This window comes from Mobula hypostoma, chromosome 20 (assembly GCF_963921235.1).
Source record: "Mobula hypostoma chromosome 20, sMobHyp1.1, whole genome shotgun sequence".
Lineage (NCBI taxonomy): Eukaryota > Metazoa > Chordata > Chondrichthyes > Myliobatiformes > Myliobatidae > Mobula > Mobula hypostoma.
This window is the reverse complement of record NC_086116.1, coordinates 11,303,848-11,329,996: the sequence shown is the minus strand read 5'-3', so window position 1 is coordinate 11,329,996 and position 26,149 is coordinate 11,303,848. Positions and strand designations below refer to the sequence as shown.

At 41.1% G+C, this 26,149-nt stretch overlaps 1 protein-coding gene and 1 long non-coding RNA gene across 7 annotated transcripts in view; one reads left to right on the top strand and one right to left on the bottom strand.

Moving 5' to 3' along the window:
* The window catches only part of LOC134359330 (uncharacterized), a 124,192-nt gene that overhangs the window by 12,595 nt on the left and 85,448 nt on the right, over window positions 1–26,149 (bottom strand). The gene's annotated exons all lie outside the window — the stretch shown is intronic.
* pde3a (phosphodiesterase 3A, cGMP-inhibited) overlaps window positions 1–26,149 on the top strand; it is a 547,044-nt gene that overhangs the window by 492,304 nt on the left and 28,591 nt on the right. For all 6 annotated transcript variants that reach the window (XM_063072391.1, XM_063072390.1, XM_063072389.1 and 3 more), the window contains 2 exons: window positions 16,377–16,490; window positions 24,041–24,240. In XM_063072391.1, coding sequence (XP_062928461.1) covers window positions 16,377–16,490; window positions 24,041–24,240 — 314 coding nt within the window. The remainder of the gene's footprint in view (window positions 1–16,376; window positions 16,491–24,040; window positions 24,241–26,149) is intronic.

The window sequence follows — 26,149 nt, the reverse complement described above, 5'->3', positions numbered from 1 at the left end:
AAACATCATACTGTTTCATCCGTCATTCACAGAAAATGTTTGGTGATAATTGGGAATGTATATTCTATGAATGAGGAATATAATGCTAACAACCTGCTCCCAAACTTCAGCTGGTGAATTGTATTCAAGCACGACAGGGTACAGGCTCTTAGTCTATCACCCCCATCTCTGCCCTTCCCTGAGCAGCACGTCTCATTCAATATGTGAGGCCAGGTAACCTTCCCTTTGCACTTTAATGTGACATTATATATATTAACTATTCTTGCTTCATAGCTTTTTTATTTGACCTCAATGATGGAGTTTTGCAACCTTCCGAAAGCTAGCACCCTTCACATGTCATCCAACAACTTTTACTGACAGAATGCAGTGAACAGTCTAGAGATATGTGCTCTGTACAGTTCCAGTTACCACACCACAGTGAGGATGATTGCAAAACAGACGCCAAAGAGAGGTGGCAAATGGATTTCAAAACAGATAAGCGTGAGGTGATGTCTTGTGGAAAGTCAAACCAGCATGGGACTTACACTATGACTGGTTTGGCATAAGGGAGTGTAATGGAAACAGAGGAATCTAAGAGTACAAGTGCATACTTCATTGAAAGCGGCATCACAGATGGATAGGATGGTGAAAAAGGTGCGTTGTATGCTGGCTTTCATCAGTCAAGACATTGAGTTTAGCAGTTGGGACATCATGTGTAGTTGTACAAGTCATTGATGAGGCCACATTTGGAATATTGTTTACAGTTTTGGTTCCCCTGTTATAAAAAAGATGTGGATAAACTGGAAAGAATGTAGATGGGGTTTATGAGAATGTTGCCAGTTATACAGAGAGGTTGGCCGGACAATGACCTCAAAATGTAGAAGAATGAGGGGAGAAATGTTTAAAATTCTAAGTGACATAGATAAAGTAGACACTAACAGTCTTTCCCCTAGCATAGAGAAGCACAAGGCAGGGGTGTGTCTGAGATTTAGGGTAAGAATGAAAAGACTTAAAAGGGACATGAGAGTCATCTTTTTCATGCAACACGTGATGAGTACATGGAAAAATCTGCCAGAAGAAATGGTTGAGGCAGGTACAATAATGCCATTTGGGAAGCACTTGGACAGATACATTGAGGGGCGGACTTAGAGCGAAGTGAGCAGAATGCAGGAATTTGGTACTAGCTGAGTGGGCACTATGGTCAGCATGGACTCGATGGGCTGAATTACCTGTATCCACGCTGTATTATTTGATGACTCTATGGTTCTAAGATAATTCCAGGGCTAGGGAATTTTTGTTTATGCATTTAGTTACATTTGTAATTTTAGTTTGTGAACAGAAGAATAAGGAGAGGTTTTATCACACTGTGTAGAGCAACCCCCACTTTGTACCTCCAATAACGTTCGAAGTTACTCAGTCATTCATTCTTCAGCATAATTATGCTAAACTCTCCAACAGACATCACTGCTAGTATTCCTTACTCCTTAGAAAACTTATTAGTCACATAGCATAAGAATTTGAGGGAATAGATAGGAATAATCAATTTTTTATTTCTTTCACTAAAACATAATGTGAAGTCTAGGATCTGAGACCAAGAGGGTGATTCCCTCATTGCTTTCAAAACTACGTGGATGAATATTAGATGTTCTGTGACTTGCATGACCTACAATAGCTGGGAAGTGGTATTAATCTGGAAAGTTCCTTGCTGACCAGCACAGAGACTTGGGGCTGAACGGTTTGATTCCATCCTGTAATTTTCCATGATTCCAATTCAGCTGTCGAGCTGCCAATTAGGTAGCAAACACAAAGCACTGAAAATCTCCAAGCTTCCAGAACCTGGTTACAAGAGATTTAATGCAGAGCAAAGTGTATGGTTTGTCCATATTTTTGACTGTGATTCTCTAGGTTTTGTAGTGTGAAGTGAAAACCTTGAAAAAATGACATTGTTATGCAGCACATTTTAGGCATAATGTATAGCAACAGATGTGTGTGTGTAGTGCGTGTGTGTATGTATGTGTCTGTGTATGAGTGTGAACATGGGTGCCTTTATGTTTCTAAGTGTGTTTGTATTTATGTCTGAGTGAGTGGGTGGTCTATGAATGAGAGTGTGCATGTGTGACTTAGTGTGTACATATGTGTGCCTGGGTATGGGTGGCCCATATAACTAGCAACATTCTCGTACCTTCATCTTTTTTGGATCCTCTTGGAATATAGCAAGTTTTGAAATGTTACAGACAATGGGCCCATTGTCCCTGCAGCCACTTGCTTGAGTGCCAGCAATTGGGTCTGCCCATCTTCAACCTTGTGAGTTTCACTTAAACTTCATTCTTCGTAAATGGGATTATTACAAGTTGCTCCCTGTTATTTGAAATTAGCCCGTTTGTTAGGGATATTCGCAGTGTGAAGACATGGTGAAAACATGGTGAAAACTGATGCAAAGAGTTGATTTAACATATATGCTATTGCTTTGTTTCATTATAAATTACCAGCCTCATCCTCTGGAGGTCTAAAACCTAAGTTAGCCACCTTCCTCCCATTCATATATCCACAGAAACTCTGTTTTGATATCATGCACAAGTTTTCTCTCAGAATCAGTTTTCTCCCTTCCTGATAAACTTTTAAGCCTCTTACAACTGGATTCTAAAAGCCTCCCAATGCTTTGGGCTGCTACCAGTCCTTGTTATTTTGACTACTTTTCAATTTACTATTATCCTTGACCTCTTGTTAACCACAAATTGTGCTACTTTCAAATAGAATACTGCTTTCTAATTAGCATGATTTCCTACTGAGTGTTTGGGCCAGTGTTTAACTATCTGCCACCCCTCATCTACCGACTTCATTTGGAGCTTGTTGTTCCAGTCCTCCTTGGACAACTCCACTTTCAAACCATTATTAAGTACTCATATTTAAGTTGAAGATACTGGATTTGATTCTGTTTTGTTCACCCACAAAGGGCATCTAAAATTCTACCTCCCAGGGGATCTATAACCACAAGATATCTTAATAATGCTTCTACACTCACTTGTTTCGCTCTGGATCATACTGTTCTAAGAAGCAATCCACAATGCATTCCATAAATTCTTCTTCGGTAGTACCTTTGCCAATTCTAATCATCCAATCCTAAGTAAATTAAAATCCCGCATGACAATCTCAGTTCTCTTCAGGCATGCCATGCACATTTCCTGATTTATGCTCCATCCTATCAAGAGGTCACATTTTAGAAGTCTACAGGCTGCACTCACCCATGGTTTCTTTCTCCAGTTATTCATAATGTCATCTCAAACTGATTCTTAATCATTATCCACTGCCTCTATAAAACAACTCAACCCTACTCTGGCACTATCCTTGATTAACAACACTACTCCACCTCCATTATCTTTTCGCCTGTCCATTTGGAGCTTCGTGCAACCTGGAATATTAAGTACTCAACCCTATTAAGGGTTGAGTGTGGTATGTTAGGAGAATGTTTTTCGCAACACCTTGTAATAAAATCAATTATGTTCATGAACGTTGCAAATGTTGGAAGTTTTCTAATGGAGATTTCAGCTAATCAACTGGTTCCATTTTTGTTAGTTTTGTCATTACTGATACATTTCTAAATTTGTTTTTAAATTCATAACTATTTCTTGAGGGTTGAAAGCAATTCTTAGTATTTTGGAAGTCAAGAAAATTGGACTGAAAGAGCATTGGCAAGGTGTGGTAATGGTTTAAAAGCCTCCTTTAACTTGGAGTTGGTTGTAGTGTGTGAAGTATGATGGCTGAAAACAAAGAACTTGTAATGCTTGTTCTCTTCTGGCTCCTCGGAATGACCTGGGGCACTTTATAGAAAGTGGATTTTCATTGCTGAGTCACTGTGGTTCTGTGGAAAAATGAGGCAAGTCATTTTCATAGAACAGGATCACATTTACACCCACCAAATAAATTCTTATTTTTGATTTGTAATTGTTGCAATACTTATCTAGGCTACGTTTCCCAACATGGATTTGTATAAAGATATAGGATGCTTTAGCTTGACCTAAACAAACAGGTGTGACTTTGATATTAATATCTCATCTGGAAAATATCATATCCAACAATGGAATACCTCTCAGTTCTAGATTTTATGCACAGTGGACTTTTAAGTTTTTTCTGTCTGTCATACAGAAGAAGAGTTACTACTGTACAAGCAGCATTTGTAATTGAATCCACATGTCTAATTCAATGCGTTACATTTGGCTCACATGTCCTCTTCCCTCTTGATCAGAAAGCTATGGACCTCAACTTTACTTAAAGCATGACTGTTCAACTTCAGGCCACCATTCAATGGTACTGCAGGTATCCATTCAAGGTGGCACTAGTGAACAACATTACCTCAAGTGATGTTTTCCAGACAGTCCACACATTTGTTTTTTTCACATCTTTTTCATCTTCTTTTTCTTCTTAATGTGGTTCAGGTGCCGTTGGAGCTTGTGATCTACAGTTTGACAGTATATTTTCAGGCAGGTTGTGTGACCTGGCAATTTGCTGTCTCCAAAAAGGTTCCAAGAGACAAGCATTCTGGACCCAAGAAACTTACCTCCCATGGCGTGAGCCCATGCTCGACTCCATTTCTTGCTGATCTCACTAGTTAAAGCATTAAGGAAGATTGAAACGTCGAGACAAGTGCGGAAGGCAAGTGAGTGTTTGGGGCTGTTTACTAGCCTCTCACTTGCTGCTGCCAGAGGAAGGTGTCTGTGTGTGACAGTCTCTGTCTCCCTCTCATTCACTGCTTCCAAAGGTTCCTCTCCCTCGATGCTGTCAAAGGATGGTACCGAAATTTTGGGTCTGCAGTTTATGGATTGGAGTGTAGTTAGATTGGTCTCTTTTGATCTTGTGTTTAATATCCTGTGTTTTTGCTTGTTCTTTCTTCTTGCCGTTTGCGTGATTTCTTTGTTTGTGCGTCGGGAGAGAGTGATGTTCTTGTTGCCAGTTGCGCGATTTGTTTTTTCTTTCTGTGTGGGGGAGGAAGCTGATGTTTTTCTTTGAATGACTGCCACAGTTTTCTTCATTTCATGGCTGTCAAGAGAAGACGGATCTCAGAGTTGTATACTGTATACTTTGAACTTTTGAACTTTGACATTACCTCGGTGTCAGATGTGGATCTTTACTGAACATCACACTGAGCTCCTGTTCACCTTTTCATTTGTTCTGGTGGTGTTTGCCTCAAGTGGCTGAGGATTTTTGGTCACTCCCTTTATCAATCAACCTTTATACTATGAACACAACAGTAACCATTGGTCCAACCTTTCGTTTGGGGTACTTAATTATTAAAGATACAATAATTATACACTGCACATAACGAAGATGATATATTGCGCAGATTCTATTGACTTTCTCAACCTCTACTTACCTAATCTTTTCTGCAAGCAGCCTCTTGCACCAATGGTTAATGCCCTTTGGTCAGGTCACTCTCAGGTTGGAGGAACAACATACCATGTTCCATCTGGATAGCCTTCAACCTGATGGCATGAACACTGAATTCTCTAACTTCCAGTAATTTCTCCCCAGCTCCCTTTCCTCTTTTCCTATTACCCATTCTGGCTCCCCTCTTACCCCTTCTGTTCTCCTCAATTGCCGATCACCTCTGTATGGCACCCTTCCTCCTTCCCATTCTCCCATGGTCCACTCTCCTCTCCTATCAAATTCCTTCTTCATCAGCCCTTTATCTTTTCCACCGATCACCTTCCAGCTTTTTGCTTCAGCCTCTTATCCCTACCCACTCAGCTCCTCATTCATCCAGCTTCACCTATCACCTGCCAGCTTGTACTCCATCCCCTCCCTCCGCCTACTTAATCTGACTTTTTCCTCCTTTTTTTCCTCTCCTGGCGAAGACTCTGGAGACATTTACTGTTTATTCCTCTCCATAGATGCTGCCTGACCTGTTGAGTTCTTCCAGCACTTTGTCTGTGTTACTCTGGATTTCCAGCAAATGCAGGATCTTTTATGTTTATCATTATATTCTGTTGCCTTTACCTTCTGGATCACAGACTATGATGGTGCCAATACCAAAGCCATGAATATTTCTTCATTCTGTACATGCTCCTTCTTTCTATGATCTGCACCCAGTAATTTGCATAAGCAAGTTACAGCTTATGGCATAGTTGCAAAGTTCTTGCCAGGAGTTCCATGTTAAAATCTTATAAGTCGCTGGACTGATGAGTGTGAAGAACTGCATTTTGCAATGAAGTGCCAGCAGTTTTGTAGGCCAAGTTTAGTGCATTGAGTGTCCTACCCTCAATATCCTGAAGGATGCTATTGACCAGATGCTTAACTGGACTCGCCAAATGAAAACAGATTAGAGGAAAAGGTTGCACAGGACTTACTTCCTGATACCACAGAGCTTTTCCACCATCTACAAATAAATAAGTTAGCAGCCCTTTAGTTATTGTAATGATCTCCACTTGTCTGGATGAGTGCAACTTCATCAACTTCCAAGAAGCTTGATAATGTCTAGGGAAAAGTTTCTCACTTGATTGGAGCTTTGTCTACATACTCTGGACATTCATCCTCTGCAGCACCAGCACATGGTGGTCGCAGTTTACAAAACACACCATGATCACCCAACTAGACTATGCGAACAACATCTTTCAAGCCTGCAACGCCTCCCACAAAGCAAGGACAAGGAGCACCAGCATCTTTTGGTTTTCTGCCAAGTCTCAGTCCATCCTACTATATCACCTTCATCATTGTTAGGGCTAAGTCCTATAATTCCCTGCCCAGCAAGGCTATGGAAGCACGTTCAACAAAATGACAGCAGCAGTTCGAGAAGACATCTCACCACCTCCTTCTCAAAAGTACCTAAGGGATGGGAACTAAGTGCCCGACCCTGCTCGCATCATCTGAATTCTGAATAAAAAACTGAATAAATGTAAAGAAAACAAGTACCACCAAGTTTCTGCTCCCCTCTTACTTCTCTTTTCTCACCTGTCCATCTGGTGCCCCTCCTCTTTCCCTTTCTCCCATGGTCCACTCTCCTCTGCTGTCTGATTCCTGCTTCTTCAGCCCTTTTTCCATCTATTATCTCCCAGCTTCTCATTTCATCCCCTCCCCCACCCACTCACTTGTCCTTTCACCTGTTTTCACGTATCATCTGCCAGCTTGAACTCCTTCCCTTCCCCCCCATCCCATTTTCCTATTGTGTCTTGTCCCTCTTTCCTTTCCTGTCTTGATGAAGGGTCTTGGTCCGAAACGTCGACTGTTTAGTTCCCTCCATTGCTGCTGCCTGACCTCCAGAGTTTTAATTTATTTACTTGTTTATTGAGATACAGCATGGCCTAGGCCTTTCCAGCACTTCGACCTGTGCAACCCACCAAACCCAGATTTAACCCTAGCCTAATCACAGGACAATTTACAATGACCAATTACCCTACTAACTGGTACACCTTTGGACTGTGGGAGGAAACCAGAACACCCGGAGGAAACCTGCGCTGTCACGGGGAGAACATACAAACTCTTAAGCATTAACATACGAAGCATACAAAAGCCTCCAGTGCTTAGTGGGGGTTGCTCTAGATTTCCAGCAGCAACAGAATCTCTTGTGTTTATCATTTGCCGCCAAGTTCTGTGTGAATGTAAAAGTCCTAAACATTCTGGCAGAGGTTCCCCAGCAATTTTTTTTTATTTGTATCTTGACTCCTCAAGGAATTCACCGGGATGGCAAGATACCCAAGTTCCCAGCACTTCCTCTACTGAAGCCACCTGTAAATCCTCCATTCATTCATTCAAATGGAGGGGAACAGCTGCAAAGGACCAAGAGTTTTTAAAACTGAGTTTTGAATTCCAAGTATCCTATCTTTTTACTGTTTTTCAGTTAGCAGTGTTTAAACTTTGTTCTTAGTCCAAACCTCATAATTGTCTCAAAATGTTTGTGAATGTTTCTGCATGTAAGAAATTCCAGCAATTCAGAATCTTTTAGTGACTTTGTCAGCTGGCCAAGTGTTTTATCAGTGTTTGAGTGTTTGAGGTCTTTCTGCCTCCTCCACAATGCTAAGGTTCATGCATGAGTGCTGTCGCTGTGGAGGCCAGAGCTGACTTCCTGCTTTGATGCACCTGTCCCGGTTTTGTAAAGACGTTATGGGTTCCTCGCACAATCTAAAGGCATATAGTTAGGGTTAGTAATTTGTGGGCATGTTATGTTGGCAGCAGAAGTGTAGTGACACTTGCGGCCTGCCCCCAACTCACCTCGCTGATTTGATTTGATGCAAACGATAAGTTTCACTTTACGTTTCAGTGTTTGGATATACCTGCAACAAATGAAGCTAATCTTTTCCCTGAAGTCAGCATGGAACACGTATGAACACAAATACTCATGCAGGTATTTTGTACGGAGATGCCATCATTAGAATTTAGTTCAAGTTTATTATCATTCAACCAAACACATGTATACAGCTAAACGAAACATGGTTCATCTAGGGCCAAAGTGCTAAGTACAGTATGTATAGTCACATTCAGCACATAAAGTTACAATACAGTCACAAAACAATGTTAGTATAAGACCCAGAGAGGCAAGGCCTGAAGATTGATGGTGCATGAAATGTCCTGGAACCACGTTTTTGTAAAAATAAGTATACAGCAGTTCCTCATCTCGTGCTAGATCATTTACAGATGAAGGTAATCCAATTTGTTTTCAAGGGAGCGAACAGAGTAGTGTAACTGCAAGAATATCCAATGGGAAAGTTAGATGCCGTGAATTTTCATTGGATCTGAAGAGCCAAGAACTAGGCAAAGTGAGCTAGCAGGCTATATTTGAACAGTAATGCTGCTAGGCCATTTCCTGTCCCATTACACATTCCCCAGCTGCACTCTAACACATCAACATACGTCAGGATCAAGTAACTCATTAGCTATTTTGGAAACGCTTAGGATTGTTATTGGCAAACTGGATCTTTGCTGGAAACAAATTTACATTTTCCCATTTAGCCATTGGGAAAATTCTGCACTTCTGAAATTTCAATGAGTTGGTGAGAGAGCTGGCTTATCACCCTCTTAACATCAAGGCACTCTGATCCCTGGATTTAACTGCTGCAGCTTCATGACAGGTCAGTCAGCTTCTGATACAGCAGTGCAACCTTATCAATTAGCCATTCTGATGGTTAAAGTAAAATTACTCATCACTCAATACAAATGTCTGCAAATGCACTGTGGAGAACATTCTGACTGATTGCATCACCGTCTGGTACGGAGAAGCCTCTGTATGGGATCGGAGCCAGCTCCGACATTAGCACTAGCCTCCCCAGCATCAATGACATCTTCAAAAGCATCATCATGAAGGACTTGTACCAGCCAGGACATGCCCTCTTATTACAACCATCAGGAAGGAGCTACAGGAGCCTGAAGACAAACGTTCAACATTTCAGCAACAGTTCCTTCCTTTCCGCTATCAGATTTCTGAACTGTCCATGATCCCACGAATAACACCTCACTATTTTTGCTCTCTTTTTGCACTCTTTATTTATTGTTCTATATTTCTTGCTATAATTCCTGGGATATTTTATGTAGTGCAATGTACTGCTGCCACAAAGTAACAAATTTCACTATTTATGTCAGTGATAATAAACCTGATTTTGATTCTGAAACTAGGCCGGGCTCCATCTGGAATCTCATCACCCAAACCCCTCCTCTTTCCTTCCTTCTGACTCTGAAAATCCAACTCTTTGCCCAAACTTTAGTCACAGCTTCTCCTTTTTAAAGCATCCATTTTTTTCCCATCAGCAAGCCTTAAGGACAATCTTCAGTTCCTCAGCATCCTTACAGAGTGACTACTATTGACATGCAAGAAGCACGCCAGCTAATTTGTAGATCCCTTTTCCCGCCTCTTATTAGCCTTTTTAAGTAATGAGGCCTTTTAACAGCAGGACAAATGCTACTGGCTAACTTCACTTACAATGAAAATTAAGTAATAAATTTGTAGAGTTTCATTCCTATAGGTATTATAGGTATATTAAAATGTAAAATGTTAAGATTAGAAATAAAACATTCCCTTCCTCCTTTTCTCACTATTTTAATAAAATACACCTTTTCTCTACTTTTTATTTGCTGATTTAGGTTTAAGATCATCCACATATGGTGAAGGAACAGTGAGAACTTAAGGTCCATATCCATTGATCCCTTACTGTTGCAGTGCAAGTTGAAAGGGTGGTTAAGAAGGTGTATGGTGTGTTAGCCTTCATTGGTCAAGAGCTACATGGTAATGCTGCAGCTCTATAAAACCTTGGTTAGGACACAGTTAGAATATTGTATTCAGTTCTGGTTGCCTCATTATTTAAAGGATATGGAAGTTTTGGAGAGGGTGCAGAGAAGATTTAACAGGTTGCCCCCTGGACTGGAGCATAGGTTGGGCGAGCTAGGGCTTTTCTCTTTGGAGTGAAGGAGGATGAAAGGTGACTTAATAGAGGTGTGTAAGATGATAAGATGCATAGACTGAGTTGATAGCCAGAGACGTTTCTCCTAGGGTGAAGTGGCTAATACCAGAGGGCATAATTTTAAAATGACTGGGGGAAATTTTTTTACATGGAGAGTGGTGAACGCATGGAATGCCCTGCCAGAGGTGGTGATAGAGGCAAATACCTTAAGGGCATTTAAGAAACTCTTTGATAGGCACATGGATGATAGAAAATGGAGGGCTATGTAGAAGGAATGGATTAGATTGATCTTTAGAGTAGATTAAAGGCCGACGTAACACCATCTGTCAAAAAACCTGTACTGTCCTGTGCTGCCGTGTTCTATGTTCAATGTTCACTCTTATTTTGACTTCCTTCTCAATTCTAGCATTTCACAATCCTAGAACCTGTTAAGGAATTGAATTGAGTTGATTTTATTTCTTCTTACATCCTTCACATACATGAGGAGTAAAAATCTTTATGTTATGTCTCCGCCCAAATATGCAATGTGCAATCAAAGTAATTTATTATAACTTATAATAAATAGAACAGTCAATGTAACATAGAAATATACTCAGATCAGCGTGAGTTAATCAGTCTGATGGCCCTGGTGGAAGAAGTTGTCCCAGAGCCTGTTGGTCCTGGCTTTTATGCTGTGGTAGCAGCTGGAATAGTTTGTGGTTGGGGTGACTCGGGTCCCCAGTGATCCTTCGGGTCCTCTCCTCACAGCTGTCTTTGTGCCATATGCAACAGCACCAGTTTTAATGACACTGGGTGAGGAATAAGTACTAGCAGAACTGCCAAAAATTCATCTGAGAGGATGGGTACAGCAGATACAATTATGGGTCTTGAATAATAACATTTGACTCTACCGCAATACAGGCTAAAATGATAAATGGTCTTATGGAACTCTGGTGTTGGTAAATTGTCCTTCCCTGCCTCTCTAGAAATGTTGTTAACCTTCAATGCAATCTTCATCCGTTGTCTCTTGTCTGTTGTTCACCTACGTGGCACCAGTTCGTTCAGTGCTCTTCTCCCTGAAAATCACCTACAATGGGCCTCCTCTCGTTCCTGCAACATTTGCTGTAGAACCCCCAAAGTTTGTCTTTCACTTTCAATTGATGCACTCTACCAACTGTCTGCAGTATCATCTATAAACTTTAGGTACACACCTACACTGTTCTCACTCTGCAGTTCTTATAAAATCATAGTTATAGAACTCTACAGCACAGAAACAGGCCCTTCAGCCCATCAAGTCCATGCTGAACTATTATTCTGCCTAGTCCCATCTACCTGCACCTGGAACATAGACCTCCATATCTCTCCCATCCATGTACTTAACCAAATTTGTCTTAAATGTTGAAACTGAACCCTCATCACCACTTCCAGAGGCAGCTCATACAACACCCTCACCACCTTCTGAGTAAAGAAGCTCCCCCCTCATGTTTCCCTTAAACATCTCACTTTCACCCTTAATCCATGACCTCTACTTCTAGTCTCATCCAACCCCAGTGGAAAGAGCCTGCTTGCATTTACTTTATCTATACCATCATAATTTTATATATCTCTATCAAATGTCCTCTCATTTTCCTGTGCTCCAGGGAATCAAGTCCTAGCCTGTTCATTGGTTTAAGATGTCACAGCCGAATACATGCAACACCTTACTGGTTGTTTGAAAGCAAAGGAATTTGATTAGAAACATTGCTCGTAACATTTTTTTTAAAGTAAATTACGGTAAACTATCACGTTAAACAATGAAGAGGCAAGCGAAGGCAAAGTGAGTTTACGAGATGTGCCCTGCTAGTGCACTGCAAAATCGACACACTTGGAGTTGGAGCCATGCTGGTTGGAGTGAATAATTCAGAGAGGAGAAGACAAGACAGCAGAGTTTCAATGCCTGTCCAACTAACCTGGGTGTGAGAGTGGATCACTCTTAAGTCCTGAGCCAATTTGCAGAGGTCAAAAATGGCTTCTTCTGCAGTGAAATCCAGGCCCAAAGTGAATTGCTGGGTGGTGAGTTCTAGGCTGGGAGTGATTTGCCACAGTGAGGCCTGGGTGCTAATGCATGGTACTATCCACTGTTTGGAAAATCTAAACGCTGGCCCGGATACATAGACTGGAAAGACAGGGTGAGGTTGGATCACTCTGGGTGCTGAGCCAACTTGGAGAGGTAAAGAATGACTTCTTTGGCGGCAGAATCTAGTGCTGAAGCGATTTGCCACAGGTCCTAATGACTGCTCCTTCCTTCATGATGTGAGACTGCCCCCAGCTGCTGTGCTTTCCGTCTGGGAAGTTTACGGTAATTTGCCCCAGTAATACGATGAACTGAATACCAAAGGTTTGGGCCTAGTCTGGGCTGCTCCAAGGAGCTGGATCTAAGGACTCATTTTGATTTGGAATGCTGTTGCTGTTGCTCACTTCTATTGTTCGCATGATTTGTTTTTTTCTTTTTCTCTATGCACATTTGGGGTTTCTCTTTTCCTTTTTTTAAAAACTGGGCTCTTTCAGCTCTTTCAAGTTCCTTGCTTTGCAACGGCCTGTAAGCAAACAAATCTCAAAGTTGTATAATTTATACATTCCTTGATAATAAATGTACTTTGACTTTGATCTTTCCCTGACACCCAGGTCCTCATATCCCAGCAATATCCTTGTAAATTTTCAACCGTATTGATATCTTTCCTGTAGGTAGGTGACCAGAACTGTTCACAATACTCCAAATTTGGCCTCACCAATATCTTATGTAATTTCAACATAACATCCCAACTCCTGTACTCGATACAAAGTTCAAAGAACATTTTTTATCATTGTATGTATACCATAAACAAACTTTGATATTTATCTTCTTGCAGGCAGCCACAAAGAAACTCAATAGAGTCCATGAAAACTCCGCACTACAAAGACCGACAAACATCCAATGTGCAAAAAACATAAACAAATTGTGAAAACAGTAAAAAAAGAAACAAATAATATACAGAACATGAATCATAGAATTCACAAAATTGTGTCCAGGGCTAAGGAGCCAGATGACTCTTGCTTCTTAACTGCCTCTGATGTATCTATCGCTTGCCATTCGGTGGCGAACAATATTCACTAATTAAGCACAAGAAAAACCAGAAGCTCTTAGATTGATCCAGGCTTGCATGGACAGGCACCTCCCAGTTAACAGGAGTCAACTGCCACTCATTGCCTGCAGCCAATTTAAGCCCAGCTCTCATCCACCATCCTTGTTCACCCTTCAAACCAGCCAGCCTCAGCCAGTTGCTCCTAGCCTTCAGTTACCTTGTTGCCTTGTCAGATTACATACCCATTCTCTCTTGTTTTTTGGAGCCTCGTGGCTCTTTATTTTGCAGTTTATTTTTGAAGTAATCATTCATTTCTATCACTTTAATGATAGTGATTATTATCACTTTATAAAAATAAAGTTCATGCTTTAAATATATTTCTTTCCTATTGACTCCACTTCTCTGCTTTTGGGTCAAGCCTCCTCCACATATCGTGACAGATTTTACTCCGTTCCATAACCTTTAATTATGAACTTCTGCCTGATGTTGCCTCAGACACTAAGCTGAGCTACCCAACTTCACGAATGCTTTATCATAAAGACTGCCCGGTTCCATCTCCATAACATGGTGTGAATATTCCTTGTCTCATCTCGTAGCTGCTGGAAGCCTGGTTATGTCTAATCTCAGCTATTCGAATACATTTCCGACTGGCCTCCCATCTTCTAGCATCATGTGTACTGGAGACTATCTAAACCCCTCATGCTCAGATGCAGAATAAAGTGTAACAGCTATAGAGAAGGTGCAGTGTAGGTAAGCAGTCAAGTGCAGGATCATAATGAGGTAGATTGTGAGGTCATAAGTCCATCTTATTGTCCAAGGCATAAGGACAGCTTCTACCTGCTGTTATAAGACTATTGAATGGTACCTTGGGATGTTAATACAAGGACCTCAGCCTCAGAATAGGAGGACATCTTTTAAAACAGAGATGAGGAGGCATTTCTTTCACCAGAGAGTGGTGAATCTGTGGAATTCATTGCCACAGACAGCTGTGAAGGCCAAGTCATTGGGTATATTTAAAACATATATATGTAAGCCTTATATTTAAGGCTGATAGGTACTTAATTAATCAGGGAGTCAAAGATTATGTGGACAGGACAGGAGAATGGGGTTGAAAAAAGAAAAATAAATCAGCGGTGATCGAATAGCAGAACGGACATGATGGGCCAAATAGCCTAATTCTGCTCCTACGTCTTACGGTCTTATAGTCATCAAAATTTGAACCTGATGTTAATCGCTCCACCTCTGTGATGTGGCTTAGCTGGCTGGTATCTTCTAGGATTTCTCTTCCTAAAGCTTCTCATTCTTTAATGGTGTCCTAAGCAGTCTCTCATCCTTCAATGCCTTTGGATCGTGTGTTTGATCATCTCTCCAGGTGTAACTCTGTTTTGTAAAGACCATTTATTATATTACATGCTTTTATATTTCAGAAGAAGAACGAGGGGTGACCTCATTGAAATCTATGGAATGATGAAAGGCCTTCATAAAGCGGATGTGGAGAGGACGTTTCTTACAGAGAAGATGTGGGAGAGTCTAAGACCAGAGGACACAGTCTCAGAATACAGGGGCGTCCTTTTAGAACATAGATGAGGAGAAATTTCTTTAGTCAGAGAGTGGTGAATCTGTGGAATTCTTTGCCACAAGCAGCTCTGGAGGTCAAGTCTTTATGTATATTTGAGGTAGAGGTTGATAGATTCTTGATTGATCAGGGCATATAGGGATATGAATTCTTTGCCACAAGCAGCTGTGGAGGCCAAGTCTTTATATATATTTGAGGCAGAGGTTGATGGATTCTTGATCAGTCAGGGCATGTATGGATATGGGGAGAAGGCCGAAGATTGGGGCTGAGAGGAATATTGGATCAGCCATGATAAAATAGAAGAGTAGACTCATGGGCCAAATGGCCAAATTGTGCTCCTATATCTTATGATCTTATACCTGTCACTCACTGTGGACAGATAAAATGGTGTAATCAACCAAACCATTGTCAGTATTTCTGAACTGAAAGGCAGAATTCCGATTTTGCTGTCAATACTCTAATGCGGTAAATGAAACATTTGTAAAGCTACACATTTGAGAGATACAAAATGTGAGCCTCGTATAACCGAAAATTTCTCTTCAGTTGTGCTACTAAGTGACTAGCTTTTTGAAAATAACATCTCAGTTGCTCACTTTGAAATGCATTGAATGTGTACAGATGTGTGGTAGATACTGTGAAAACTAAGCTTTGTTCCAGTACAGTAGCTACCTAGCCACTTTCGTTTTGCTGTTTCTATTCATGGGCAGCTCAGTCTCTATCATCAAAATCATAATCAGTTGCTTTATGTCTTTGGTTGCCAAAGGCATATCAACAATTTTTCTTCATGTTCAAGAATCCCTTCAATGGCGAGATAAATGTTTAAATTACTGCTGCGCAAACTCTTCGGCACAGAATTAACTAAGTCTCATTCCCACACCTCTTGCTTGTTGGAGATACAAAAATGTCATTTTAAAGATTCGAAATAAAATCTTGCCTTCCTTTTCTCCCTCTTTTATCTTTCCTTTCCATTCCTCTCTTTGTATGTGATTTCACGTTGAATTTATCCACTCTTATATCCACTTCCTTTTCAGCTCTTGCATTGCCTAATTTTCAGTCTGTTGGGTTAAAGAGATACATGACAGTTTGCCCTCAACTTCCAGGTGATCTTTGTGTGCCATTGTCAGCCTGTGTGCCCAGAAGTTTACCAAGCATGCTATTTAAGAAATAAACATATAAAACAATGTTTAATTAATTTCTATTTAATTACTCTACTGCAGCAAACTGGGCCAACCTATCAGTGTGAATTCAGAATTGAGCCTGATCAAGGACAATAATCACCATGAATGGAAGTATGAATTGACTGAGACTGGAAAGCTGCAGAAAGATGTAAAAGGATATTCCTTGTTTTGTTTAAACCAACAGATCACAATCGCATACATGCCACAGACGTGATGCATGCCGTCTGGTACCTCACCACACAACCTGTCCCAGGACTGCAGACGATAATCGGTGATCATGGCTCAATGAGCGATTCAGGTAGACCTTTCCAAAGTGAATGCTTTTTTCCTATTGACTTATAGACTTCTATTGACTTGTAAAATCTTTGAGGGGCGTAGTCAGGGAAAATGCACTCAGTCTTCCTCCCAGGGAAAAGGAATCAAGAACTAAAAGGTGTAGATTTAAAATGAGAGGGGAAGGATCTAAAAGGAACCTGAGGGGCAAGTTCTTCACACAAGAAGCTGGTGTCCATGTGGAACAAGGTGCCAGAAGAATATAGAAACCCATCAGAAAGGCCTTAAGGCTCTTCGCTTCTTTCTGGACAACAGGCCACCCTTCTCTGTCTGGCAGAACTGATAGTTAACCTCAACAATTTTTCTCACTTCCTGCCAATTGTAAGAATGCATTTCCCTTCTTCCACCGCCACATCTCTTCTCAGGATGGGGATTTTCACTCTAGAACATTTACAATGTCCCCCTTTTTTTTTTCCAGAAAATGGAGTCTCTCTTCCAAGAGAAGTTGGGATGACTCTGCCCTCACCTGCATCTCCACCATTTCCCAGATATCTGCCTTCAAACCCCCGTCATATCAGAGATAGGTTTTCTCTCATTCTCACCCATCGCACCAAAGCCTCTGTATCTAACGTATCACCTCTGCAGCTGGTCGTATCACTAATGGTTTTCTACCACTAAACACATCTTTCTTCTCCCCCCCAGCCCTTTCTCAGCTTTTCACAGGGATCACTATCTACGTGACTCCCTTGTTTACTCGCTGCTCCCCAAAGATATCCCTGCAAATGCTACACCTGCCCTATACCTCCTCCTTCACCACCATTCAAGGCCCTAAACCATCCTCTAAGTGAGGCAGCACCTCACCTGTGAGTCTGTTGGGGTCATTTATTGCATCAGGTGCTCCTGATAGAGCTTCTACATCTCTGAGCCCCAATGCAGCTTGGGGGGAAAGCTTCATCGAGCACCTTCACTCTGTTTGCTGCAACAAACAGGATATCCCAGTGGCCGCCCATTTCAATTTAGCTTCTAACTCCCACAACAACAAGTCTCCTCTATTGCCACAATGAGGCCAAACACAAATTTGAGGATCAACAGTTCATATTCCATCTGGGAAGGCTCCAACCCGATGACATAAACTGGCTTCTCTGGCTACCAGGAACCACTCCCCTTCGTTTTTCCCCAATAAATCTTTTTGTTTTCCCTCCTTCGTGTGGTGCTCTCACTCTTCTCGTCCCCCGCCCTTCACCTCCCTCTGGTTCCCCACCTCCTTCCTTTATTCCATTGTCCACTGTCCTCTCCTATCAAATTCCTTCTTCTACAATCCTTTACGTCCTCCAACAATCAGCTCCTAGCTTCTTACATTATCACCTGTCTCCCCCACCTACCCATCTTCCCCCCTTGCTGGTCTCGCCTATCGCCTGCCAGCATGTTCTCCTCCCACCTCTCCCCCCAACACTTTCTTATCCCGGATTCTGCCCCCTTCCCTTTTGGTCATGATGAAGAATCTTGGCCTGAATGTTTGACTGACATACTGAGTTCCTCCAGAATTTTGTGTGAGCTGCACAAGATTTTCAGCATCTGCAGGATCTCTTGTATCACAGATATAAAATTTAACTTTTGGCATTTTAATCCCAAGTACTTATTTTTTTTCTGGGAGCTAACTTTATTTGTAATGCGTCAATGCACAGTTTAAAATAACAAGGATAAGGTTTTAATGCAAGCACTTCCAATCACTGGGTTAAAATGCCACAGCTGAAACTGCTCTCAGAGTTGCTATGTAATTAGTACCTGTCTTGTTATTAATCAAAGAACATGGTCAGTGAAAGTGTATAATATTTCAGGATGCACTTTAAATGATCCCTTTGAGAAAATTAAAAGTAATTGACTGACTGGTAGTGGGGCCATGTGGTTGTGGTTAAGAAAGTCTAGTGAAACCTGAGGTCTCTTCAACAGGAAACTTTAGAGCTTAACTTGACAGAGCCCTTCAAGACCTAAAGTGTTCTAATAAGATAAATAGTAAAATATTGTTTCTAATAGCCCACAGTTGAAAGACTTGTTTCATTTAACTTTATTTTACATTAAGTTGTCTGCTATAAGAAGGTGCTGGAGGATTCATGGATTGCTAATTTGTTCGATTGTTTAAGAAAGGCTCTAAGAATAAGCCAGGAAATTAAAGGTCAGTGAGCCTGACATCATTAGTGGGTAACTTATTGGTGGTCAGGTCAGGTCACTCGTCTGAGTGCTACTGGTACCATGTAACCCAGTACTACCTGTCGCATGGTCGGGTGGTCGGCGACTAAACCAGCTCCCCCACCAGGCTTGCCTGGTGAGGAGGGTGGCTAGACACCCTGCAGGATGAAAAACGAGACCTGTCAAAGGGCGGATGAACCCTCTCGTAGGGCCAACGGCCACCTAGCAAACACGTGCCATGAAACGCAGAAAGGGCATCCCTTGCATCAAAGCTTGGTCTGGCCATTCATTGCAACAGAACTTCCCCCAGCCGTCTTGGACCCCACCATGCCGCTGGATCCGGGAGGGGATGTCGAGAGGGTGGGTCTGGACCTGTGCAACCCCCTACTCACGCGCACGCTGTTCCTTTCTGAGGAGTGGGGTACCACCCCAGTAACTGACTGAAAGGAACCATCATCATCCTATGGGATGGATAGCCAGACAGAGAGAGATTGGAGCGTAGTCTAAAGGACCAGTATTTGGGTAGACAGGAACAATCAACATGGCTTTGTGCATGGTAGATTGTATCTAAGCAATCTTACAGGGTTTTCCGAGGAAGTTACCAAGACTGTTGATGAAGGCAAGACTGCTGATGTTGCCACATGGGCCTTAAGAAAGCATTTGACAAGGTCCCACATGGGCGGTTGGTCAAGAAGGTTCAGTTGCCTGGCATTCAAGACGAGGTAGCAAATTGGATTAGACATTGGCTTCACAGGAAAAGCCAGGGAGTGGTAGTGGATTGTTGTTTTCCTGACTGGAGGCCTGTAACTATTGGTGTGCCAAAGGGATCAGGACTAGATCTGTCATCGTTTGTCATCTATATCAATGATCTGGATGATAATGTGGTAAACTGGATCAGTAAATTTGCAGTTGACACTGAGAAAGACAGTCAAAGTTTGCAGCAGATCTGGAACAGCTGGAAAAAGGGCTAGAAAAGTTGCAGATGGAATTTAGTGCACTTGGGAGAACAAACCACAGTAAGACTTGCACGTTGAACGGTAGGGCACTGAGGAGTGTGCTAGAACAGAGGGATTTGGGAATGCAGGACCATAATTCCTTGAAAGTGGCATCACAGGTCGATAGGGTCATAAAGAAAGCATTTGGCATATTGGCCTTCATAAATCAAAATAGTACAGGGGTTGAGATGTTAGCTTGAAGTTGTGTAAGATTTTGGTGAGGCCTAATTTGGAGTATTATGTGCAGTTTTGATCACCTACCTACAGGAAAGATGTCAATAAGATTGAAAAAGTGCAGAGAAAATTTACAAGGATATTGCCAGAACTTGACAACTTGAGTTATAGGGAAAGGTTGAAGAGGTTCGGACTTTATTCCCTAGGACATAGAAGATTGAGCAGAGATTCAATAGGGGTGTACAAAATTATGAGGGTTATGGATAGGGTAAATGCAAGCAGGGTTTTTCCACTGAGGTTGAGTAAGACTATAACTAGAGGTTATGAGTTAAGGGTGAAAGGTAAAATATTTAAGGGGAACATGAGGGGAATTTCTTCACTCAGAGGATGGTGAGAGTGTGGAGAAAGCAAAAGTGGTAGATATAGGTTCAATGTGAACATCTAAGAGAAATTTGGATAGGTAACTGGATGGGAGGGGTACGGAGGGCTATGGTCCGGGTGCAGTTCGATGGAATTAGGCAGACTAATAGTTCAGCACAGTCTAGATGAGCTGAAGGGCCTGTTTCTGTGCTGTAGTACTCTATGACTCTAAAAGTTTAATGACCCAGTCTGCTTTTTACTAATCCCAGCAATGAAACCAAAATATCTCTTCAGCATTTATGTATTCAGCTGTCACACTTGAAGATAAAGAATCATTTTTGATTCAGACTGTGCGTCAATATCAAGCAATGTTGTGTTAGGCAAGTGCTTGTTACGTTGGCACCTTTCAACTTTTAGTTGGGCTTGAGGTTTGGAAGATTGTTCTCTTTTTTCTCTCAAGGTCACCAAAAACGGATTCTTCATTTGTTGTTGTATTGCAGTTTACAGGAGTTTGCTATGCACAAAATGTGCTACTACAAAACACTAATGACCATAACTTCAACTCTTTCTTTTTCTGAAAATGACTTTGGAGCTCAAGAAAAGAATTAAAGGAATACCAATGTTACTTTAGTAAATCAGTTTCTAATGCCATTGCAGGGCCTTTGTTAATGTTTGTCATTATTCTGCTCACCTGACCCTTTTCTCTGAGCCGATAAAGTAATTTATGGTAAACAATTTTAATTGAACATCTATCTCTTATCTGACATTCTGTTGGAGATGATGTGGTGTAAATGATCAATCATGCTTGTCCTTTCTGGCCAATAAAAATGCTGTCCATTACACTCACCAGAGACTGAACCATTTCAAACTCATAATATTTGTACCTATACTGCTTAATGCGGTGCTTTATTAGGAAGTATCCACTGCTGCCTATCTTCTTCCTTGACAGTCACATTTCCTGGCCCCCGCCAAAGCTTTTTCTTGTCACTTCTATAAATCCACTGTCATGAACATCTTCCATCCTGAAGATGTTGTCTGCATATCTCCTGCAAAGGAACATGATCAAAAGGCCATAGGAGCAAAATTAGGACATTCGGCTCATCAAGTCTGCTCCGCCATTCCATAATCGCTGATCCTGGATCCCACTCACTCTCTTTCTCACCATATCCTTGGATGCCCTGTCCAATCAGGAAACCGTCGACTTCCACCTTAGATATACCCATGGACTTGGTCTTGGATCATTTTAATTCATTTTTTCTCTTTCAGTTCTCATCCTGTGAAAAATTTCCTTCTTATATCATCACGGTCACTACCAGATACATCAGATGCTGTAGATGCTGTGGGAATGGATTTTTTTGGTTCTTTTACCAAATTTCACAAGCTGTCTATACTTGAATTTATCCCTCATCTGTGTTATATTTTAGTAACTCTTAGTCTGCTTTACAATTTCCTTGAGAAATGAGAAATTATTTACAATTGATTCCATCTCTACAAACTTACAAATTAGACCGAGCAGAAGTTACAAGAACACTTAATTTATGTCAGGCATTTGAATTTTATGTCTGGCATATTAAAACCTTTATGTTTCTCGGTGTGTGGTGTTGTTAATAACTGCAGTTATAACTCTCCTGTGAATTAAAGGATATGGCAGATCTGTGCCCAGTCACCCACTTTTCATTATTAATCACTTCCTTTGTATATCAGCAAAACCTATCCATTCTTTTTCCCAATCTGTCTTGGGCAAAATATACTGGTCAAGGTTGATGCCCAAGATGTGGCTGTGGTGATCTGATGCCTCAAACTTTAACTCTAACTTTATATTTTATATTATTCTTGATTCTTCATAATAGTTCAATGTTGCTGTTCTTTGTTACACGTCGCACTAACTCACCACAGCAAATTCCTAATACATGTAAATGTATATGGCAAATTAAGTCGATCCTTAATCCTTGATCCTTGAACCAGTTTCTTCAAGTCACATACCAAGTTAATCAAGGGATATATTATTCAATAAATAGATTTCAATGTAAAAGTATACTTATGCAATCACAACAGATTATGGATAAAAGAAAACAGCAGAACGTTGGTCATGTCACCGTGAGCACCCAGCAGCAGGATTCAAATCTCTGCTCAGTAAGCTTCCCACAGAAGCCGATGTCATATATACATATATCTGATGCAAATCCTGGTGACTGGAATGGAAGATTTATCAGATAGCAATTTCCACAGCATAGCAGATTATGAAGGTTTTACCACAACTTGATTTTTGAGACCTTAATCTGACAATTAAAATTCTTTTATCCTACAGATCCACAGGTTCTTCACAATTCCATGCAAGCCTTACAAACAAATTCCACCTCCCATTTTGAATAGATCAACCACTGGGCCTCTTCTATCGTTCTCGTTTCTAGCTTATTTGCATTACATTCATCACAAATCAGTTCAGTAGAAGGTGTGTTCTCTCACACACACAATTGATGTTCTCCCATCTTCTACCTTGAGTCAGCTTTATAACAATCATTGGAACAAGTCAATTAAATAATCCCTCCAATCTCATACATCTTGTTAAATGTTCAAGTGAGGACCAAGCTTTGTTTCTTTTTAAATCTGAAGCAGGTTTTTTCCCTCAATAATTCAAGTTTGTAAAGCCCATACTAAGAATTGAATGGTGTTCCCCCGATTCAGACAATTCTTTTAGCATCGTTGACATACTACAGGGTAGGATGCAAAGAATATCAAAGCAGGTAAGTTCTTTATAGCTCTTCTGATCAACAGTGTATCTTTATTCAGTTATTCTATTTTGCCAATATTAATGTGGCCAATTGTCCCCTTCCTTAGTAGCTTTTTTGTCATTCTCCTTCTGGTACGTGTCTCTGTCTCTTCCCACAGAAGGCAAACCACTGCCTTCTCCTTTAACTTCTTCCACACAGGGTCTCAAATCTGTCAGATGCTTTGCTCAGTTAGATCACTTTCCCGAGAAGAAATGGGTAGAAAACTTCTTCCCTTCTACTCGGCTCTCACCCTTGCCAGCGCTATGCCTTGCAGCCTCCATCTCTTGTTACAGTCTTCAAGGACCAGGCGCTTTCTCTCACGAGCTCTTGCTTCTTTATTGAGCTTAATCAATTTAGGTTGTGGTCTTTGTCCTATTTTCATAATCTAAAAGAAGTCAAAATCACTTTGCTTCTGACCCTTGCAGTCAACAAGGAGAAGGGACTGTGTTTTGTTTCATTGATCTGGACTTGGATTCAAAACAAGGACCAAGGGATAAAAGAATAAAGCAAATTACTTTCCCGGCTATACTCCTAGTTAGACATCTAACCTCAATGTTTTTGATCCAGAGCAGAGATTAACACTCCCCAAATGGGTGGAAAAAATTCTCCCTTGTACTTTGCTCTCACCCTTTCTAGCACTATGTTCTGCAATCTGTTATATCCCCTCCACTTCCCGTTGACTAGGAGCAGGTGGTACAATTTCTTTGAATTTAGGATTATGGTGATTAATACTGTATGAAATAGTATAGTTAGCATTAATGCTTGGGATTTCTTACACTTTGAAATTATTTTACAGGATCAGGAAGGATTTAACCTGATGAACAGTGAGAAGAGGCCAGCATAAAATAAGTTGAACTTATGTAGTCATTTAACAATGTAAGAACATCACAAGGTGCTTGGGTAATCAGGTGACATTTGGTCTCAAACCATGTATTTGGAAAACTAATCAATAAATGAGGTTGGTTAAATAGAAGAAAGAGAGATTTAGGCTGAGGATTCCAGAACATACAGGAAATCAATAAATCATAGCATCTGATGTTGTATTTCTACAGTCTAACACTAAATTTCTTTATCAAATACTTGTTCAGATTCAGACAGTGGAATCACTCATGGACACATGGGATTCGCCATATCAAAAACATACAGTGTGACAGAGGACAGATATGGCTGTGTTATTGCCAATGTCCCAGCCTTGGAGTTGATGGCCCTTTACGTTGCTGCAGCCATGCATGATTATGATCACCCAGGAAGAACCAACGCCTTTCTGGTGGCAACCAGTGCACCACAGGTATTTATTATACCACTGCTCTCTCTGTGGTGCCCCTGAGGAGATGTTCCCTTGTTCCTAGTGACTTCATATCACGGGGAGAAATTCATCTTTGGGCAATAGTGCTAAACAGGGATGGGAGAGTATTGGAGGCACTTGAACTCACCTCTGCACAATCTCATTGACTTTAATAGGCGTGAATATATATCGTGTGCTCACAATATCATAAGCATTTAGCAAGAGCAACTGAAGATTCAAGATTAAAGCTGGTCTATTGTCATTCGTCAGTACAGAAGTGTAAAGGAGAACAAAATGATTATTACTCTGGATCCGATGCAGCATCACAAAAACACAATGAGCATAAAGAACACAATAAAGAATTACAATAAATATAAATATTTAAGATCAACATATGCATAGACTGATTGTATATACATAAAGTAACGCTAGGTACAGGAGTATCTATGCATAAGGTGACTGACAGGAAATGATCAAGTAGTGGTGATGGGGGAGCTTTGGTGGGGTGAGTTAATGGATAGAGTTGTTGATCAACCTGACAGTGGGGGAAGTAACTATCTCTGAGTCTGGTCAAGAATTTTCTTCTTTAACTCACAGATAAGGGAGTCAGATGGTTCACTGAAATAGAAACTGACCCTCACACAACTCGGATCAGACCCACTGTTTGAAAATCCTCTCTGCATGGTGGCTGGAAAGATCTCATTCCTAATATGCACTCTACCCTTCAGCTGGCACCAATATAAGAATTTATTGGCATTTATTAACGAGATGCAAGTGAAGAACAGAAACCTTGCAAGGACCCTATTCCAAAGTGTCTTGTCATGCCCTAGTTGAAGGGTCAGAGTCTGTGGGAACACCCTTGCCTCAGAGGCTTTACGTCGCATTGGTCAGACTCCATTTGTAGTATTGTGAGCAATCTTGGGGCCCTTATCTAGGATGTGCTGATACTGGAGAGGGTTCAGAGGTGGTTCCTGGGAATGAATGTGTAACTGAGGAAAGTGTGATGGATCTGGACCTGCACTCACTGGAGTTTAGAAGAAGGAGGCGGAATCTCATTCTAACCTATCAAATATTGAAAGGCCGAGATAGAGTGGATGTGGAGAGTATGTTTCCTATAGTGCAGGAGTCCAGGACCACATGGCAGAGCCTCCGAATAGAGGGTGGTGATTACGTGGAATTCAATGCACAGACAGCTGTGAGGCCAAGTCACTGGATATATTTAAAGTGGAGTTTGATATGCTCTTGATTAGTAAAGGTATCAAAGATTACAGGGAGAAGGCAGGAAAATGGGGTTAAGAGGGATAATCACTTAGCCGTGATGGAATAGGGAACAGACTTGATGGACTGAATGGCCTAATTCTGCTCCTCTGTCTAGTGGTTTCTTATGGTTAATAGATTTAAATTTACTCCAGGGATGTATGCATAAGAACCAGTGCTGGGATTGCTGAGAGAGTCCTGCACAGTTCTTTTGGAAAGTCCGAGCAATACTCATAAACTACTGGAGAAACTCAGCAGTTCAGGCAGCATCATTCTACAGAGTGAAATAAACAGTCAACATTTCATCAGGAGTTTTGTAAGCCCCCTCTGCCCTCTTGGTGTGAGTATACAGTATACTGACATGGATTAAAGATTGACTAAAGATAGAAATGAGACAGCGTGATTAAAAGGCTCTTTTTTTTGTCAGGGAAGTTGTGACTAATGGGATTGGTACTCAGGCCCCAATATAAATTCATGTCATTGAATTTCTATTCATCAAATTAAACCATTCAGGTGAATGTGAATTCTACAATGGGGACTACCCTCTAGTTCATTTGCAGTACTTCAATTATTTGGAGATCAGTTGCTGATTAAATTCAACTGCTAAAGTATTTAATTCTTTCTAGAGTTGCTGAAGTGTATAGGGTATGGTTAT